General features: G+C 39.1%; 1 protein-coding gene across 1 annotated transcript in view; it reads left to right on the top strand.

Annotated features, from left to right (window-relative positions):
• LOC126417067 (RING finger protein 44-like) overlaps positions 1 to 18,198 on the top strand; it is a 115,314-nt gene extending 97,116 nt beyond the window's left edge. The window contains exon 14 of the mRNA XM_050084960.1: positions 9,840 to 18,198. Within this exon, the coding sequence (XP_049940917.1) occupies positions 9,840 to 9,902 (63 nt within the window). The 3' untranslated portion in view covers positions 9,903 to 18,198. The remainder of the gene's footprint in view (positions 1 to 9,839) is intronic.
• Positions 18,199 to 20,548: the final 2,350 nt, after the last annotated feature.

Below are 20,548 nucleotides of genomic sequence, written 5' to 3' on the forward strand. Positions count from 1 at the left end.
CCTACCTTCTACCTTCTTCCTAAAATCCACAAACCCAATCATCCCGGCCGCCCCATTGTAGCTGGTTACCAAGCCCCCACTGAACGTATCTCTGCCTACGTAGATCAACACCTTCAACCCATTACATGCAGTCTCCCATCCTTCATCAAGGACACCAACCACTTCCTTGAACGCCTGGAATCCTTACCCAATCTGTTACCCCCGGAAACCATCCTTGTAACCATTGATGCCACGTCCTTATACACAAATATTCCGCACGTCCAGGGCCTCGCTGCGATGGAGTATTTCCTTTCACGCCGATCACCTGCCACCCTACCTAAAACCTCTTTCCTCATCACCTTAGCCAGCTTCATCCTGACCCACAACTTCTTCACTTTTGAGGGCCAGACATACCAACAATTAAAGGGAACAGCCATGGGCACCAGGATGGCCCCCTCGTACGCCAACCTATTCATGGGTCGCTTAGAGGAAGCCTTCTTGGTTACCCAAGTCTGCCAACCCAAAGTTTGGTACAGATTTATTGATGACATCTTCATGATCTGGACTCACAGTGAAGAAGAACTCCAGAATTTCCTCTCCAACCTCAACTCCTTTGGTTCCATCAGTTTCACCTGGTCCTACTCCAAATCCCATGCCACTTTCCTTGACGTTGACCTCCACCTGTCCAATGGCCAACTTCACACGTCCGTCCACATCAAACCCACCAACAAGCAACAGTACCTCCATTATGACAGCTGCCACCCATTCCACATCAAACGGTCCCTTCCCTACAGCCTAGGTCTTCGTGGCAAACGAATCTGCTCCAGTCCGGAATCCCTGAATCATTACACCAACAACCTGAAAACAGCTTTCGCATCCCGCAACTACCCTCCCGACCTGGTACAGAAGCAAATAACCAGAGCCACTTCCTCGTCCCCTCTAACCCAGAATCCCCCACAGAAGAACCACAAAAGTGCCCCACTTGTGACAGGATACTTTCCGGGACTGGACCAGACTCTGAATGTGGCTCTCCAGCAGGGATACGACTTCCTCAAATCCTGCCCTGAAATGAGATCCATCCTTCATGAAATCCTCCCCACTCCGCCAAGAGTGTCTTTCCGCCGTCCACCTAACCTTCGTAACCTGTTAGTTCATCCCTATGAAATCCCCAAACCACCTTCCCTACCCTCTGGCTCCTATCCTTGTAACCGCCCCCGATGCAAAACCTGTCCCATGCACCCTCCCACCACCACCTACTCCAGTCCTGTAACCCGGAAGGTGTACACGATCAGAGGCAGAGCCACGTGTGAAAGCACCCACGTGATTTACCAACTGACCTGCCTACACTGTGATGCATTCTATGTGGGAATGACCAGCAACAAACTGTCCATTCGCATGAATGGACACAGGCAGACAGTGTTTGTTGGTAATGAGGATCACCCTGTGGCTAAACATGCCTTGGTGCACAGCCAGCACATCTTGGCACAGTGTTACACCGTCCGGGTTATCTGGATACTTCCCACCAACACCAACCTATCCGAACTCCGGAGATGGGAACTTTCCCTTCAGTATATCCTCTCTTCTCGTCATCCGCCAGGCCTCAATTTCCGCTAATTTCAAGTTGCCGCCACTCATACCTCACCTGTCTTTCAACAACTTCTTTGCCTCTACACTTCTGCCTCGACTGACATCTCTGCCCAAACTCTTTGTCTTTAAATATGTCTGCTTGTGTCTGTATGTGTGGATGGATATGTGCGTGTGTGCGAGTGTATACCTGTCCTTTTTTCCCCCTAAGGTAAGTCTTTCCGCTCCCGGGATTGGAATGACTCCTTACCCTCTCCCTTAAAACCCACTTCCTTTCGTCTTCCCCTCTCCTTCCCTCTTTCCTGATGAGGCAACAGTTTGTTGCGAAAGCTTGAATTTTGTGTGTATGTTTGTGTTTGTTTGTGTGTCTATCGACCTGCCAGCGCTTTTGTTCGGTAAGTCACCTCATCTTTGTTTTTATATATAATTTTTCCCACGTGGAATGTTTCCTTCCATTATATTGAACCTACATAAATGTTCTCTTGAGGATGACTAATCAGACAAATTTGGTCAGTAGTATAAAATAAAACATTTTGTTTCAAATATATCAACAGCTTAATTGAATTTTACAATTCTGTCTTCTGTGAAACAAAATGTTTTTCAATCACAAGACATGTTTCAACACTTGTGTCGTACCTCCTCTAGGCTTGACATTATTTCTTATCACATCTAAAATTTACGGAACACCGTTCTTCAGTAAATTACAGACTGGCACACACAGTGTTTTATGATTGTAACTTCCCACAAGACTTTATATTCTATTCCAGGAATAAATATAAAATATGACTTATATACCCCCAGGGGGCTCACAGGTTGTTTGGGAGTTTGTGCGTGGTGCCCATGGGGCCTCAACTTATTGCAGCTCGTTCTTCCTTCCTGTGCTGTATTTCCTTCCCGTGTCCCTCCCTCCTCCCCTCCCCTGCCCTTCCTTCCTTCCCCTCTCACAATGGCTACTCACCTGGTTTCCTGTATCCCTTGCGGTTTTGTTACCTTTGCTTTTTCTCTTTCATCCTCTTGGGCGTTTTGGTGTCCTTTGGGGTTTGACCTCCACATCTAAATTTTCTGTCTGTAGTGTGAGCCATTTGGGGAAGAACTCCCTCCCTAAAAGTACGGCGTGGATTCCTCTCTTCCTTTCCTTCCCTGCCACGCAGCCCCCTCCCCCCACCCCCTCCGACCCGCTAGTTCACTAGCACATGTAGCTGGTCTGTGTGGTTTGGCTGTTATGTACCCATCCGGCTGAGGCCCCTGACATCACAAGAATAAAACTTCTGATACCTGAACAGTCCCCCCCCCCCCCCCCCCTCCTGCGTATGCCTAGGAGTGGTTGCTAGTCATTTTGGATCATCAGAACTCCCTGCAGTGCCACCTTGGCAGAAGGCCCTTGCTGTGGCTGGGTGGTGCCCATGAGGAGAGCCCCTGTCAGAGTGGGTGGTATCAGGGCGAATGCTTTGCCCATGAAGTGTACCAAACTCCAAAAATCTGGCAGTCTCTTTGAGTGGTAATGGATCAGTGAATGCTGTTTCTTATGACTCTGCGGCCTTCCCATCACTGGCTACACTCTGGGAGAAGGGCAAGACTCGTCGACTTCAAGTGAAACACTTTCTCCGCTACACGGTGTGTACTAGGTCAGATGGAAACACATTCACTGCCACAAAGCCACTATATTTTGTGGAAAATATCGAAGACAAGTTTGTCGAAGCGGAATCTCTCGGTAAGATACGGTTGGGTTCCCTGTTGATTAAAGCTGCTTCTGCCGTCCAGTCTGTAGCTCTTCGTGCTTTTCACCATCTTGGTGACATCTTATTGTATCCTACACCTCACCAGCCTATGAATGTGGTCCAGGGACATCATGCTTCAGGCTGATGAGGAAATCCAGGCTAATCTGGAACGATGGGGCATTCGTTTTGTCCGATGTGTGTAAAACACTCGTAAGGAGAACTGCACTGATACTGGCACCTTTATTCTGGCTTAAGAGGGAGATACTATAACGGTACCATCGAGCACCTTAAAACAGTAATCGATAATAACATTATACCTCTACGAGGAATTCCTGAAAGTTATGACCGTGAGACAACCTAGTGGAAACAGATCGATCAAACCAGGATTCATTTCCGAAACATTCCTTCAGAGTATAAACAACAGTTAACAGTGGGGCAGGAACAGATGTCCTCCCAGCACAAAACTAAGTTTTAACATTACATATTAAAACTGGTCGCCAGCCTTATTAGGCATTCGTGTGTCAAGCTATATAATAAAGCAGAAGGCAGTGCTGAGACCAACCTAGCCATCCTTGACACACACCCTAAACTCTTTCTTTATACCTGTTCACACTACAACACAGTAACCAAACCTTGCAGATACATGTGCTACTAACTAGTAAGTCAGACAAACAAAAGGCCAAGGAGATAGTAAAGTGCGACATATGCTTAACACATACCTTAAATGAACTAGGTGCGACAGTTTATAAAACTAATTACTGACACGCGTTTCACTAGTAGCAATACTGATCAGGGAAAAGCTTGAAATGATTCTGAATTTAAATCAGGGGGTCTGCTAATGATCGTACTCTGTAACTTCGTTGCTTAGTACAGGGTCTCTGTGCCTGTGCATTAACCAACTTGCATTAGAATAGATAACACAATGAAGAGTTCTTTCTTAAATTCAGTTTGAAGCAACTAAACAGAATGAAAATCTAACAACACTTGGTCTGAAGGAACCTTTGCATTGCTTCATTAAATAACTAGCCTTGTACATGAGGGCCCTTAAACTTTCATAGTTTGAAAAACGCTGCTCATTAACGAAACTACACCAGTATGTGTGAGAAATGGCAATTATTCTTATTAATAATTAAGTAAAGGACAACAAACTAGAACTCTTTAAATAACAAATGTGCTTTCATAAACAGTCTTCATACTTCAGAAATATAATTGGCTGTGAACTAACAACACAACATCAAATTTAACTATTTTCTCATAATAAAGTAGGGCACTCTGAATAAAATTCACTAGGACAGGATTCCTGTCCAGGTCTGTGATTTGGGATAATCTTGAGTGTAAGACAGTTTTTTAGCAATACCACAGTTATTATTAAAATCAACCAAATTTCACAAATTCCTGGTCCATTTACAGAGTGCGAAATATTAACAATTTAGTGGAAGACTGGTGGTGCAATTTGCAGTGGCTATTAACCTGGCGGCGATCCAGTCATAACAATACTGTTGGCCTCGCCCTATTACTGATCTTCTTGGCATCAGAGTTATATTTTTATAGGGCCAAAAACCATGCCATGATAATGGTATCACCAAATGCAGCATCCAAGACCCATAAATACGCCCTTAAGCTCTTCTGGCCTCAAAACTCTAGGATTATGAGCCACAATTATCCGCTACTGCTGACGAGATGTTAACAACAGTACTGCTCAGCCCAGACTCTTTACTCGTCACAAAGGACAAGTTACCACTTGTGCGCCAACCACGCCTTTTCCACTCCGCCAGGCTACTTCCGTAGCTGCGGGGCTTCCCCACATCTTCTACATTAAACACTATGTTCCCTAATCATTTACAGTACAGTATATAACTATCATTTCAGTAGCTATTTAAATTCACATGCATAATTTAAACACCATTCAAAAGTTCACATAACTAATACGTGTAAAAAGTCAAAGAATTTCCATGACCTACAACATTTTACCTAAGCAATATGACAAATTGGCATAGAAATATCTATGCAGATACAAAATAGGTGTTACAATACCCTCCAGAGAAGTCAAGGCCGGCCGCGGTGGTCTAGCGGTTTTAGGCGCTCAGTCCGGAACCGTGCGACTGCTACGGTCGCAGGTTCGAATCCTGCCTCAGGCATGGATGTGTGTGATGTCCTTAGGTTAGTTAGGTTTAATTAGTTCTAAGTTCTAGGGGACTGATGACCACAGGTGTTAAGTCCCATAGTGCTCAGAGCCATTATTTTTTTAGAAGGCAAGGTTGTGTGTTATCGGTGTAATGTGCAGCCGTATGTCTTGCCACACATGAGGTGCTTTCAGTGCTTGTGTTCTGGGCACATGTCTTCCTGATGTACAGCAGACCCTCTACGTGTTGACTGTGGACACCCACTCCATGAGTTAGCCTGTGTTCCACCACCCATGTGTGTAAATTGTCACAACCGTCACTCCCCATGCTTACCGGATCGCCCGGCTTACAAAAGAGAAAAGAAGATAACATGAGAGTATAAATCCATGAATCGTCTGTCATACGCTGAGGCTCCTCAAATATACGACAGACTCCACCCCATGTCTATAACCTCTACTTTTGCCTCAGTTATGCTCTTTACCCTTCCTCCCTGTTCCTCACTACAGTGCCAACTCCCCTCTCCTCTCTCCATCCCCTGCAGTTCCCACGCCCTCCCCTATGAGCGCCGCTCCCGCTTCCCAGCCAAAGAAGTGCCCCCCTTCTTCAGGACCTACCGGAGAAGGGGCTCCCTCCTGGGACCCCTTCCCCAAGCTTCTCTCGGGCTGGAGGGCTGCTACAACTCGCCCATAGCACACACACAGTCTGTGCGCACCAAGGTTGCTCACTCTCATTCAGTTCAATCTTGCAGAAGTCTGCTTTCATCTGTACCATGTCCTCAACCTGTGAAAGAGGAGGAGGAGGAGAAGGAGAAGGAGAAGGAGAAGGCTCCCACTGTGCCCCAAGACGTCCATACCTCCCCTCGCAATATGAGTCTGACATCTTATTTGTGAATGAATGAATGTCACCTCAATCATTGTTGGTGACAGATGGTGACCCGACAGCATGATTGGCTTCAGCCCATTCCTCTCCCATTTGGATGCCGTCTCTGTGATTGTTCGGGGAACTGTAATGGATACTACCGTCGACTCCCAGAGTTGCAAGCCCTTATTGTCTTTTACTCGGCACCTTGTGCCCTGCTCTCCAGGAATCTCATTTTTCTGATGTTCACTCAGCAACCCTTCGTGGGTTTCGTACTTTGTCAGTACCAGGTCGGCCCTTTGAGGCCTCTGGATGGCGTGCGCACGTTTGTCCGTACAGATATTGTTAGTACACGGGTCCCACTTTGTACCAAATTGGAAGCATGTGCTGTTCGGGTCCACTTGGACTCTGCAAATCCAGTTTGCATTCTCTATCTCCCTCATGACAGTCCTTACTACCATAAACTGCCCTCCTTCAGCAACTCCCTGCTCCCTTCCCCCTCCTCGGGGATTTTAAGCCCATCACACTTTGTGGGGCAGTGCTAATCAGGGGCTCCTCATTGACCAATTTCTTTTGGACACGACCTGTGCCTTCTTAATGATTGTTTCCCTACGTATTTTAGTGCAGCATATACCACTTTTTCTGCATTGATCTTTCACTCTCTTCCCCTACCGCTCTTATCCCCTCCCCTTCTTGTTTCTTTACAGTGGTCGCCACATAATAATGTGTGTGTTAGTGACGACTTTCCATGGATTCTGTCATTCCCTTCCCTCTTACTGAAAACCAGGTTTTCCCACTGGGCTTTACACCTTGCTGGTTGGCCTCTATATACCTTCCAGGTCATGTTTCCACCATTCTATGTTGGGTTGTATTGACAAAATCGTCCGTGATCTATCTGATAAGATAATCCACACTGCCGGCATTCCCAATCCCCACGTGACAGGCCCCATTCACCGTTGGCCAATTCCGTGGTGGAGCAGAGCTATTGACACAACTATCCGTGATAGTTGTAAATGGCTTGCAACCTCTCAAGTGGCATCCGTCCTCCACTGGTCTTATTACCTTTAAACTTCTTTATGGGAAAGCCTGTTACTTAATCAAATAGAGCAAACGAGTGTGTTGGGAACGTATTATCTCCTCTCTAGGTTCTTCTGCCCTTTTGTCACAGGTGTGGGCTACACTCTGCACCCTCCAAGGTTGTTGCGGCAGTCTTCTATTCCAGGCCTTGTCCTACCAGGTGGCCATCAGTTCTCGCACAACACCTAGTGACCCATTTTGCAACGGTATTGGCGACAGCCCCCTATCTGGCTGCCTTCTTTCACAGGAAACAGTGGGCTGAAGCTTCCTGCTTATGTTTTACCCATTGTTAGGCAGAATCATACAAGGAGCCTTTTACTGAATGGGAGTTTCTTCTGGCCCTCTCTTCTCATGATTCAGCTCTTGGCACTGACTCCGTCCATAACCAAGTGCTTCAACACCTCAATCCTCCACAATGGCAATATCTCCTCTGTGTTAAACCATATTTGACTCCAAGGCATTTTAAATGTGAGAATGTATGATGATTTTCTTCAGTCACAGTGATTGTTTTTTTTTTTTTTTTTTTTTTTTTGCCGCCCCCCCCCCCCCCCCCCGCCCCCCCCCCCCCCCCCCCCCCCAGAAGATCCGACATTTATGTAATTATTTAAAATTGTAGCTGCACATTGACGTTTCATATATCTGAAAGGGTAAAACACACACACACACACACACACACCAATATTATATGTGGAAGCTTAGCTTTGCTTGTTGCTGTGCTCTAGGTGTATTAATTTAAATCATTAACTTTTCCTATTTGTGTGTTCGCACTACTTTGTAATGAGGTTGGTATTGGCTAACTACACCAATCTTCATATGCTCTGAATATCTGCTGTAATGGATGGCGAGATCACGTGACGTGAACTATGATCAACTGAGAAAAGCACATCACAATCTCAGTTCGCATACTAATGTGGTGTGTTTGGTGGAATTCATATTTACACTTTCATAATACGAAACTTCACATTCTACGCCGGTGTATAAAATCTTTACCATTCAATGGACTGATAAGTTTTAAAACTCCCAAGGGAAAGTGTACTGTCACTTAAGATAAGTGTGTTGTCACAACAGAAAGACAGTAATCAGTCGTGTGCATGATAGTGAAATTAGAAATTCCTGATATTTTATCATTTTCAGGCAAACCAGCTAGCTCATTAACTCCTGATAACCAAAGGAATTTAATAGGTAATAAAATAAGTTGGATAAGCCATGAGTTAATATTTTAGATATTTAAGTATTGTGTGCATGCCACGTAAATGACAGTATTATTAAAGATAATATGGAATTTGGAAAAGAATAGTAATAATAATAATAATAATGGTAATAATAGTAATAGTAATTATTTTGTGTGGAAGAAAAACGCAACAGCTAGAAGGAATCTAACTGCATTGTTACTTGTTGTCTCCCTGTTAAGACCCCTTTCTGTCAGGAATGGCTAGACATCTCAAGTTGAAATTTGTCACATATCAAGGTCTATTATTCCTTTGAGTGTGAAAAATTTAGGTTCATAAATTAGTGCAATCAACAGATACAACCGTTTATGTCCCATATTTTGAAATTCACAGACTCGCTCATCAGAAACTATAGGATATTTCCTGTTGGCCTAGAATCATGAAATTTGGCAAGAAGCAAGGTTTCACTGCTAAACTAACGGAAAAAATTTGAAAATTTTTAATTTGTAATTATATACCTTTTTGTCATTTGTTATCTGGCTGTTAGTCTGTCAAGACCCTCATTTTCTCAAGAATTACAGTAGCAAATGCAAAATTACACAAAAAATGAAAACTTAAAACATTCTCAAAAGTCTTGAGTCGACAGGACCAATATCTTGTCAGTATCGATGAAATATCTATATACATAATTAAGTTTGTACTTGCAGAAGGAAAAATTTATTCTGGAAACTTCCTGGCAGATTAGAACTGTGTGCTGGACAGAGACTCAAACTCGGGACCTTTGCCTTTCGCAGGCAAGTGCTCTACCTCTGAGCTACCCGAGCACGACTCCCACCCCGTCCGCACAGCTTCACTTCTGCCAGTACATGTCTCCTACCCGGAAACTTGTTCTTTCTTCACATTCTAAAATTCCATTTCTCTCCTTGTACTGTTGTTTCTCTGATTTAATATGCCGTGGTTTTTGTTCTTCCAACTCTGTTTCATTTCTCTCATATAACAGCAGTTTTCTATTTTTCATACTCTTTTATGACACTTGATGGTTCCCATTTACAATATTCGTTTATATTTTCTCTAATGTTGTACGTTTGTGGGTGGAGGAAAGAGAGGGAGGGCGGACATGTGGACACGTGCACATGCACAAATAATTTGAAAACATCCCACATTTTAGCACTTGAGTCAAGACATTTGTTAACACCAGAAAGATTGAGAGAATCTGTTTTTCAAAAATATACTTGTTTTGCCTTTTACATCTGTCAGAGATATTGTTTACATGACTCTGCCTACAAATACAGTAGTACTTGCATGTAACTGTTTTTCGGTTTTATTTTCAGTCCAACAGAACGTGTCCCATCTGCCGTGGAGATGCATCTCATTATTTCAGCCACCAGGATTAGAGAGCAAGTAATACAGCAGAACTTGGAAGTGCTATTTTCTTATGTTAAGAGAATATATTTCTTGTTATATAAAGAAAATTGAAAAGATTTAATCTTTATGTTGTTAGATGTGTTCCTTTGATGTTATTTATTCTTGTTTTGTTCATTCTGTCTAGAGCAGTTTACATGATTATTTTCTTAGAAGTAAAATCATATAAACAGATGAACAGAAGTTGTACTTCGTAGTTTTTTGTAAGTTATTTTTAGATTTTTCGTGCCTCTTACAAGCTCTGTGGTTTCCCAATTAATATTATTACACAGACAAATAATATATTAATAAGCTGCATGTGTGTGCCCTGTTGAGAAGGATAAGGAACACATTCAGGGTATCAACATATTAGCATGTGTCATTAACTCCCCCCACCTAACACTCCCGTCAACCCACCATGACAAGTTCTTTGTCAAACTTCTGATGGTTACTGGTATGCATTAAAAAAAATCTAAGATTATCTCATTAATGGTATATTTTTATGGTTTAGTTTTGAAGGTTAAATTTGCCTTAAAAAAAGAAGTCTGTGAAGTATGTAATATGTCTTACATTCTTCAGTAGAAATTATAAAATTAGTTTAAGCATAAGCACAATGATTTACAAAGTTGGGTGAAGTGTTGTAAAGTTAATGAATGAAACATCCCATTTTACAGGATGCAGTATTGAGGTTTACCTGGTGAATACCATCATAGCAAACTTGCTGTTTTTATACCCCCAACAGTGTTTTTCAGAACATCGTTACTTCATTAGATATATACCATAAATCTTCATCAGATGTAACTTTGCCTCATCACCCTAGCTTTTTTATTACTACAGAAAAATTGATATTACTTTGTTGAAGATTTATGGTAGGCCCAGATGTGTGGGAAGCAGGAAAAAAAGTTTGACATGTGAAATAACTACTTTTAATTTTCTTCTCCGTTATGTTGTTCTTCCTATGTTTTCTTTTGTAGTATTGACTACAAATTTTATTAACATCAACTGAATTTTCTGTTGGTGTTTAGCAAAACGTAACATTAAATAGGAAAAAGTTACTAATGTTCTGGAAAAGTGTATTTATTTGGTGTCGAACTAGCTTTAGACTTATTAGGTAAAGGTAAAACGACAAGCCAAAAGCCAGTTTGCAACAAAATAAATATAACTGTGCCGAACATTATGAAATGTTTACTATTACAAATGTTCTTTATTTTGGAGACATTGAAATGACTTGAGCAATTTGGGAAAAAATGTGTGGTTTCCCATGAATATTACAGAAGGGAAGTGTTTCAAAGTAGTACACTAGCTGTTAAAGAATGGCATAAATTTTTATGTGGTTAATGTAAATTTTTGTATGTGTGAGATTTGGGGAAGTGGGCATAATATAGTAGTAATGCATGTGAATTTAATATTGTCACAGGATGATACAGAAACCATCAACACCTTGAGAATGTTTATTGAAGTAATTTTTATTGTAAGAAGAAATGTTAGCCAATTGCAAGATGACGTTCATTCAGACTATAAATATAGTTCTGGAAGTTCTGTAGGTGAAGTGAGAGTTTTAACACACACAATCTTGTTAGCCTGTAATTCCAGGTAAAGATTCTAAAGCTTAAATAAGAAATAGGATCTAGTTATTTATTCATGTACTGTTAAGGATACAAGATGATCGATACAGTTGCCTATTCCTTGTGGGAATCATCTATTTGAATATTTTGTATCAATACATGCTCGGTCTTAAGTGACCCTGTCATCTGTTCAGATAAACAATAAGTTGATCATTACTAAACAAATATCATTTTAATTGTCGATATAATTTTTCTTCAAAAATTGTTCAGATTGCTCAGTCATTTTCGTTTGTCCCAATTCGGGTAGTACATTTATGTGCCTTGTAAGACATCTTTGTGCTGATCAGTGTAATTGCTGATACACTTAATGTGATGCAGTTCCCTTTAGTCAGTTTACATGCTGTTAAGTTTGTCTGTTCTCATTCTTGGTGTTTTAATAAAACAAAATTGCTGAATTATACAGTCTGACCCAGGGAAATGTATGACATCTAGTGTGTAGCTGAAAATTATTTTTAAGATATTAAAAAAGTGCAAGTAGCAACTTTGTCCATGTAGACAGTACTTACCTGTGGAACCACCATTTGGAAATAATTTTGTTACTGCAGGTGGTGTTGGAATTAATTGTCTAAGTGTCAGTATGATACAATAAAATTCTTTCCTTTGATATAACTATAAGAGATGTTGCCAGAAGTCTGGAAAAACTTCGAATTGGAAGATTACTTGCACAACTATCACAGTAAAATCCCTCTTTAACGAATCTCTGGTCACTCAAATATTTATCCTTAAATGGGGGTTTTGCCAAAGTATACGGAATGCTTTTTAATCACGGAATTACCAGTATCCTATGCTACAGATATAAATCCAGTAAATATATAATGATTACACTTTTCACAAACACATCTTTCATTTTCTTTAAAATTAACAAGTCTTGTTTCTTCTGTCCTTCCAGCATATTATAGTGAAAGAAGTTGTACTCCAACTGGTTGATATAAGGTAGAATAGATCCATCTATGTTAAAAGAGAAAAAGAAATTTCTGGGAGTATCAGTTCCTTGCACAGCAGCAGTGAAAGTTGATGCAACACACTAGTTTCTTCTTCTTCGTCTTCTTAAATCATCATCATCCTCATTATTCCCACTGCCAGTTCCTATCTGTGTTACCTTACAAACATTTTACTTGCATCAGTCTCGGGTTTGGGAGCCGGGATGCTGTCATCATGACAACGTCCTATGATCTTGCATTTTCAGAAATACCAGTTTTCCTATTCCATGCTTCTTCTAGAACACTGTCATCTTAAACAGCAACTTATGTACCACAGGAAGCCTCTGTGAAACAATTTAACACAATCTGTTATGTCACAGAATTCCAGGCAGCAACAAACATACGCATAACCTGTATGGTGCCAAGTCTCATGAGTTCCTTACTTTCAAGGAATGAAATTGGCTTCTAGACAACTGCTATTCTGTATTTGGTTTTAATAGAGTATATTATGCCTAGGTACAGAGGCTGCGGATGACTTGGGTAGTTCGGACTTAGAAACACAACATTTACATTCCTCTGAAATTGTTTCCTTGGTATGTACAAAACATAGGTCAATAATAAGTAAATTTTCCTTCCTGCAGCACCCATCGTGGCATCTACACCCAGAAAAGTAATGAAGGCAGTTTTTAACTTTCATCACTACTTACACACAATAGTGTCATAATCCTTTCTTTACTTTTTACCTCCATGGCATTTTTCTCCCTTAATGGAATATAATATTGCAAGAAGTAAATTATAAAAAGGCACCAGTTTCATCAATGCTGTGGGCTCAGAAGCATGTATCAGTCCTGGCGACATAATGTTCTTCCAATAGTATACACTTTCTTTGACTAAGAGCTTGACTTTCTTCATTTACACTTTGAATGGATAGATTTTGATGTACTAAAATATTCAGCGCTGATCTTCAGAGTGATTTCAATAGCCTTCTCATGCACTAAGTTTCTGCTAAGAGGAATGCTTCAATTTCTCAGTCCTTGAAACAACTTAAGAATAATATTTTCCACATGATTGAATGTAGACATATTGAATGTTCTTCCTTTCTGAATCCACAGGAATCATGTGCTTTGACATTTAAGAATGCATCCTTATTCTTGAATATATTTCTTCGCCGTGTCGGAAAGATTTATTTTAAGATTGTCATTGACATCATAAATAATCATCAGCTTTCTATTTTTGCTGGCCACAAATCCACAAAAGTAAAACTGATAACTTAGACACTTCATGCTTCATAATTTCAGTATATCTTGTTGGCCATGACTCGGTGACTGTGGTGTCAGATTATGTAAGCTAAGTCTCATGAAAATAAGATTGCAGATTCTTTCAACGCATCTGCTGGTATCTATACAAAGGAAGCCGAATTATTGGCTACGATCTACATACATGTTGGCTGGTTGAATAGATTACCATCTACTGTGCCACATGACAAGAAATTGTGTGTGTGTGAAATGGAAAGAAATCAAACTCACTTGAACATGTTAGGAATTACATAAATGTTGGGTTTCAGTTTGCAAAATGTTTCATGGTTATACCACAAAAGCAGACTTTTTCGTAGAGCATGGTTGAAAGTGGGTAGAAATAACATTGTTCTTATGGGAGATTCGCCAGGACTAACAGAAATTTTCTTTAAAAGTGAGGTTTCCTTAGAAGCAGGTTCGTTAGTTTAGGGTTTTACTGTATATTATTCCTTTTCATGACTTGGTATGGTATAAAAGTACAGTATTTTACAAATTACCCATAGTACATCGATTAAATAGTTACAAGGAATATGCATGAAGAGGTAGAATGCCAGCTGAGCTAAACCCAACAAAAATCTGCTTACAGAGTGTGTTGTGCCTTCATACTACAAGCATATACCAGGGGATAATGAACATACAAATGTGTTTGCAATTGCTCTTTCATGAATTTTGGTTACCATGTTTGTAAAATGGCTTTTTCTTCCCATTCTTCATTCACTGGGATATAATACTTGGTTTAGTGTAAGGGGTAAAGATTTGTGCAGTGTTCTCCAAAAGCTAACAATTTCTTCCTTAACTAGGATCCTTCAGTTTGGTCATAAAACCATAACATATTGAGGTTTCATTCCCCTCAGGTTATTCTGAGCAATGCAATAAAATTAATATTACCTCATTAACAGTAGCATTTTGCATAATACAGATTTAGAACCATTTCAGTCAGAGTATTTTGGAAAAAGATCTGAATAGTACAAAGAACCACTACAAACTGTATATAGTTTTGATGCAGGGATTACTGAAAAACTGCATTGTGGCAGTCTTGTTTTCTAATTTTAGATGTAATTTTATTCATTTGTAATGAACTAATGGCTTGTAAATATTTGCTTATTTTGTAAGTGACTGAAGCAATATCGTTATCTAGTGGCTTTGTAAGTTAGAATTTCATAGCTTTTTTTATACACATAGAATCATGCTTTTTGCACTTAGTGGGTGTACTGTTATGTGGTTGTGTAACTATGTGGAGTTACACAACTGACTGCAGTGTTTTGACACCCAGTATGAAGTAAGTCTGATGGAAGAGAGGTTTTTGGATGCCAAAGATTAACATAATACTTGTTTCCTTCGACACCTGGCTTGAAACAGGAGCAGGTGGGAAGATGGAACAACCAGCTTGTTGAGGCTGCCAACTGTTAGATTTGAAGGTGTGTTCATTACACAGTTGTAAATTGTATGTGCAGTGAAAGCTCTTGGTTAAGAATGCGTTATCATTTTGTCTACCATAAGCTGTTGCTGTGAAATTATGTAGAATTGCCCTTGTATTATGATGATATAGAACTTTGAGTCTGCATTGGAGGCATATTATGTCATCGAAGTAATGTTTGTGAATACACTAAGCTTTGTTTGTGACTGTAATCTTTTTTGTTACTGTAGTTAATGCACTTTCATGTTAACTCTTTAAAGCTCACTTTAGTGATAGCAATAAAAATTTGGCTACTCTGTTGGTTTACATAGTTATAAGTCAATTTGTTTGTAAGTAACCAATGCTTATAGCCATCATATTAACTCAGGCCTCTTTCACTAGTCATGTGGAATATTGCCATTTGTTAGCAGCATGTACAAAATGATTTACTTTGTTTATTGTTGTATTTCTGACTTGTGGCTTATTTGCAGTTAATGGGGAAAGGAATGCAATGTAATCCTACTTTAAACATATTTTTTACAGTCCCAGTATATTGTTGGACTGAAATATTGTAACAGTTACTTCTGTCAGAGGATAATGAACTGAGTTCTTGTACTTTGAGCAACTTTGATTATTTGAAGAGTGTAAATGTTCTCCAACATAGCACATTGAAATATGTCTGTCCAGAGGAATTTCAATTGTAAGGTCCTTGTAATATGTAACATTGTATTATTTATTTATCCTGACAAATTAATGGTCTGCTTTGTATTAGGTTACAACATGAGTGTTTATATTTCTAGCTTTGTTTCCCACAAGCAGTGGACGCTTAAAGGATGAGAATGACAAATTTTAAATTTATGTGAAAATAATGTCATCAGCAAACTGATTTTCTGATCCACTTACATGTTTTTGGTTCTGATTTCCCCTGCCCCCTTTCTCTTAGCCATTTCAAGCTTCATAGTAGTAATGAGCTCATTGATGTTCTTTCCAGTTTGTTATGTGCATACACATTTTTTATATACATACACGTGCTTGTAATAGGTAAATTGAAACCGTTGAATTAGGCTGCCGAAGAACAAAAAGTGCTTTAAATGTTTCTTACACATGCTTTCACATATAAAGAAATGTATAGAAAATTAGGAGAAATTGGAAAATGCTTTCTTCCTACGTCATTCCATGTAGGTAGTCCGCTTGATTGTAAGTTAGGGACAGGTTTGTACCCACCTTTTGTGCAAACATGCTCTCTGTATCTGTCCTGAATATCCAAATTTTCAGTGCATTTATAATTCTATCTCATAGGGTGATGTCAGATGTCTGTAATGTAAACTTAAGTTTTGTGCAGTATTTAACTAGATGTTAATTTATCTATTTTACTGTTTGTTGAGTTTCGTCTCTGTGGATTATATTACATTAAGAAATACAACAACCAGCAGATTTTTAAGCATTTTCATTTATTCCAAAATGGGTTTGAACTTTTGTCCTTCTTGGATTGGCATAATACATATTTAGATCTTCAGTTAGCACTTTTTTTTTTTTTCATTTATACTGTGCTTGTTGTTACTCCTATTTACCGTATTTAATTGTGGCCGGAAAACATTGGTATAAATAAAAATACAGGCATGAGTGGCTGGTTGCTGTATTTCTTGAAGTTATATTTAACTAGATTTGTTGAGATGTACTTTGAATCTCTAAAATCTACCCCCACAACATAGTTAGAAGTCTTAGTTCAGTCTTCTTTTCATAATATTTATCAGGTGAGGAACCCTGATGAGCCAATTAAGGTTATTTTAACAATTATAGATAGCAATCTTAAGTGAAATTAAAAACATGTTCTAAGTTCATTGCTAGACAATTAATAAATCAAGATTCAGATTGCAACGGAGAGACATGTCAGTCCTTGTCATTCCAGTGTCTGTCTTAAAAAATTTGTGCTAAATCAGTGAATGCAACTGAGGTCAGGCAATCATAGGTGATTGAAAGGCCTCAACTCTTTGCATTATCGTGGTTAGCATTTCCATAAACACTTCCCAGTTGTCTGTACAAATTAATGAAGTCAAAACTAAACCTGAACCTGAACTTGAGTCAAGCAAGGAATGGAAAAAGAAATATTCTTTTAACGCATGAAAGTAGATTGACTGATGCACTAATTAAGTTCTAGAATCTTTTAAAGAGGTGGATTATTTGGTCGGTTGAGAAATTGAGTTAGATAGGTTGTAGCAAAGTCAGTTGGTGCTCAGGCTTATTAAGAAAACACACAATTGTTTAAGCAGTCAAATTTCAGTTGCACTTTCCCAATTTTGTATAACAAACAAAGGTTCATAATGAGACTGTTTTACACTGATGTAGTGTTCTCATTGAATGTATCTTAGGTGTAATTCTAATGTATCAACAAGGAGACACCAACATATCATAACTGTGATGGAAGAACTGCACTGTGATTCGACAGAGGGTATTTTAATTTCGAATTATTTTGAATGCCCATCTCTCTCTCTCTCTCTCTCTCTCTCTCTCTCTCTCTCTCTCTCTCTCTCTCTCTCTCTCTCTCTATTGGGTCGAATACTGGTTGCATACAGTGTAACAAAAATATACAGATAACCTTTGAGTGAGTGTTTGTAGAAAATATCTTGATGATAGGGCTTATCCAGAAAAGTCATCGAACGACGCTACATAGTGTGGAAATTGTAAGGGAAATGCATGAGGCAAGCCATCCCTTTGGCAGCAGATGCGGGCCTCCAATCTGACACTCCTGTTGCTGTTGTGCTTAGCAGTCTCTATCCTGAAGTTCTGCTTTAGATCCTTCAATTTACAAACCCAAGACCACTACTAAAAGGGATCCCTAGCAGCAGGCATTGCCCACTACCATAACTTCAATGCTGTGTAGGTTATTGGATGACGTTTCTGAACGTGGGTTCCTGTCCTCAGTTTGTCCGTAAATACTCCCTCTACAACTCCCTTGAAACCCAGTGGTGTATTTGCGTTGATCTTTCCCCCCTCCCACACACACACACACACACACACACACACACACACACACACACACACACACACACACAAAATATGAAGGGGAAAAAATAAACTTGCAGTTAAAAGGTTAAGGCATACCTGATTGGATTTTAATTTATGTTCATGTAATTGCAGTTGCTTGTGAAAATATTTTATATTAATATACATACATAAAAAACGTGTGTGTTGGGGGGGGGGGGGGGGGAGGAATTATAAGTTTATATGTAACTTTAGTTTAAGAGGATCATACTATGACAATCATTAACACCACTCACAACTCTGATTTGTACACAAGTATTTCAGTCATTAATCACTGGCATGTTGAGGTTGTAATAAACACTCCATGCAATGCAACCCATATACACTTAAATAGCTGTAGCCCATAATATTACCTCTAGTCTTTTAATACAGATATTTTTAATTTTTTGTCAAAGTGACATTTCTAGTATCCAATTTTCTTTATACATTTAACTGGAGCAGTAGGTGAATGCAAACTTAATTTGTTAGTGTGCAATACTAGTGTGGGACAAAAAACATCTAGATGATAATTTTTAGTCAAAACTTTGAAATTGTGTTAGTACTGTAAATTGTGAAACTGTTTGACAGTATTCTACATCCAAACTCAATTTGGAATATGGTTTCTTTTGTTGTACGCAACCCTCAAAGCTGAGAAGAGATTGTGTGGTTAGTATCAGGCCATGTATCTAAAGCATCAGAAACCGCAGTGTGAAATAAGTGATTTGCTAGATTTATTACTATGTACTTAACACAATCATGTCTTAACATAAATATGTTTGCTGCTTCTCTGTGTAAAAATATGTAAACATATATATTTCACAATGGCAATTGGCCATACTGAACCAGCAACAGAATATAAGCCTTACTTACTAACACAGCTGTGTGCCTTAGTGTGTATCAAAATAAATACCCATCCTGTAAATAATGTAATTCTTTGCACTATTGCTTTTCCACCTCAGCAAGGATTCAGAGATGGAAGTTTTCCTGCCATTTGTGAAATCTTTGTATTTTATACTATTGTTCAGAAAATAAACAACACAGTATTGATAATGTGAGCAATTAGAGCAATAACTAGGCTACTGTATGTCAACAGTATCTTTAAGTAACTTGAAAGTCTTAGATAAAGTAACTTCTCTTTTAAAGTGACATGTGGACCATGTAGAGTACCTACCATATGGTATCTGTAAATATTTGTAATGTAGTGACCTGGCTGCAGTTCCTAAAATTTATTGAAACAGGGACATGTGGCTGATTTTCACATCTGCATAAATTTTATGAAAATCTTTTGGAAATTTGATATAAGCAACAATTTGATTTTTTAAGATTTCATTGTACTTAACTCTTCTGTGCGTACTGTTGTATACTAACCACCTAAACTTTTTAGATGCTGTTGAGTAAATAAAATTACTTATTACTGTAAATTTTATTGATGCTCTGTTGCAATTTTCTTTCTGGTTTAATGATGTGTGCATATTATATTATTATAATAATTATTGGCAAGGCTGATTTATTTTAAAAGTTTGTGGCTGTATCTTTGTTAAGAGTTTTCAGTAGTATGTCGAGACAAATGAGACAACTTAGATAATGTTTCCGTAATTGTTCGGGCATTTGATTCACTCACTGGAGGTGCTGTATGTTTGAAATACATTCACATTACATATTGAAAGAGCCAGCTGCTTATTTCTTTCTGTCAACAGTAACATATACATGAACCTTACTAATTGATGGATTAAATATTGGTTTGATCAGCATGAAAACTAAGTTGTTAATTTAACTAGACCCTTTTTTAAGTAAGATTTTGCATAATTAGTGCCTTGAGTAAGGAGCTGTACATCTGTTATGCTCTAGTATTTGAGACATAGTTCCTGTTACAGTAATCTGTGGAGATAATTTTGGGTAACATTTGAAATTACTCTCTATCCCTCCCTCCCCAGGTCAGATGTGACAGCTCTTTTATTAAGTGACATTTTGGCAAGGACTAGTTGCAGCTACGTGGCAAGCAACACCCAGTAAGTCTTGTAGCCTCTCTCTCTCTCTCTCTCTCTCTCTCTCTCTCTCTCTCTGGTGATTCCCAAAGCTAATGATGTCAGAGCCATGTCCCTCAGTAATGTGTTCAGAATGTGAATGACAGGCAGTGGCATCTGGTCAACATCTCTTGGTATACAGGGCATTTGCGCAGAGTTGTAAGTAGAAGCTGTTTAATACAGGGTGGCCTGAAAAATATTTAATCGACAAGAAATAAGTTTATATGTTGCATGTACATTGTATTTCATATGTTTTAATTTGTCTTTTACTACAGCTAATTAATGGGTCATGACTCTTTCTGTTCATAATTCACATATTTTGATTTGCATTTATTAAGTAAGGATGATACTTAGATAT

This window comes from Schistocerca serialis, chromosome 8 (genome assembly GCF_023864345.2).
Source record: "Schistocerca serialis cubense isolate TAMUIC-IGC-003099 chromosome 8, iqSchSeri2.2, whole genome shotgun sequence".
In the NCBI taxonomy this organism is placed as follows: Eukaryota; Metazoa; Arthropoda; class Insecta; order Orthoptera; family Acrididae; genus Schistocerca; species Schistocerca serialis.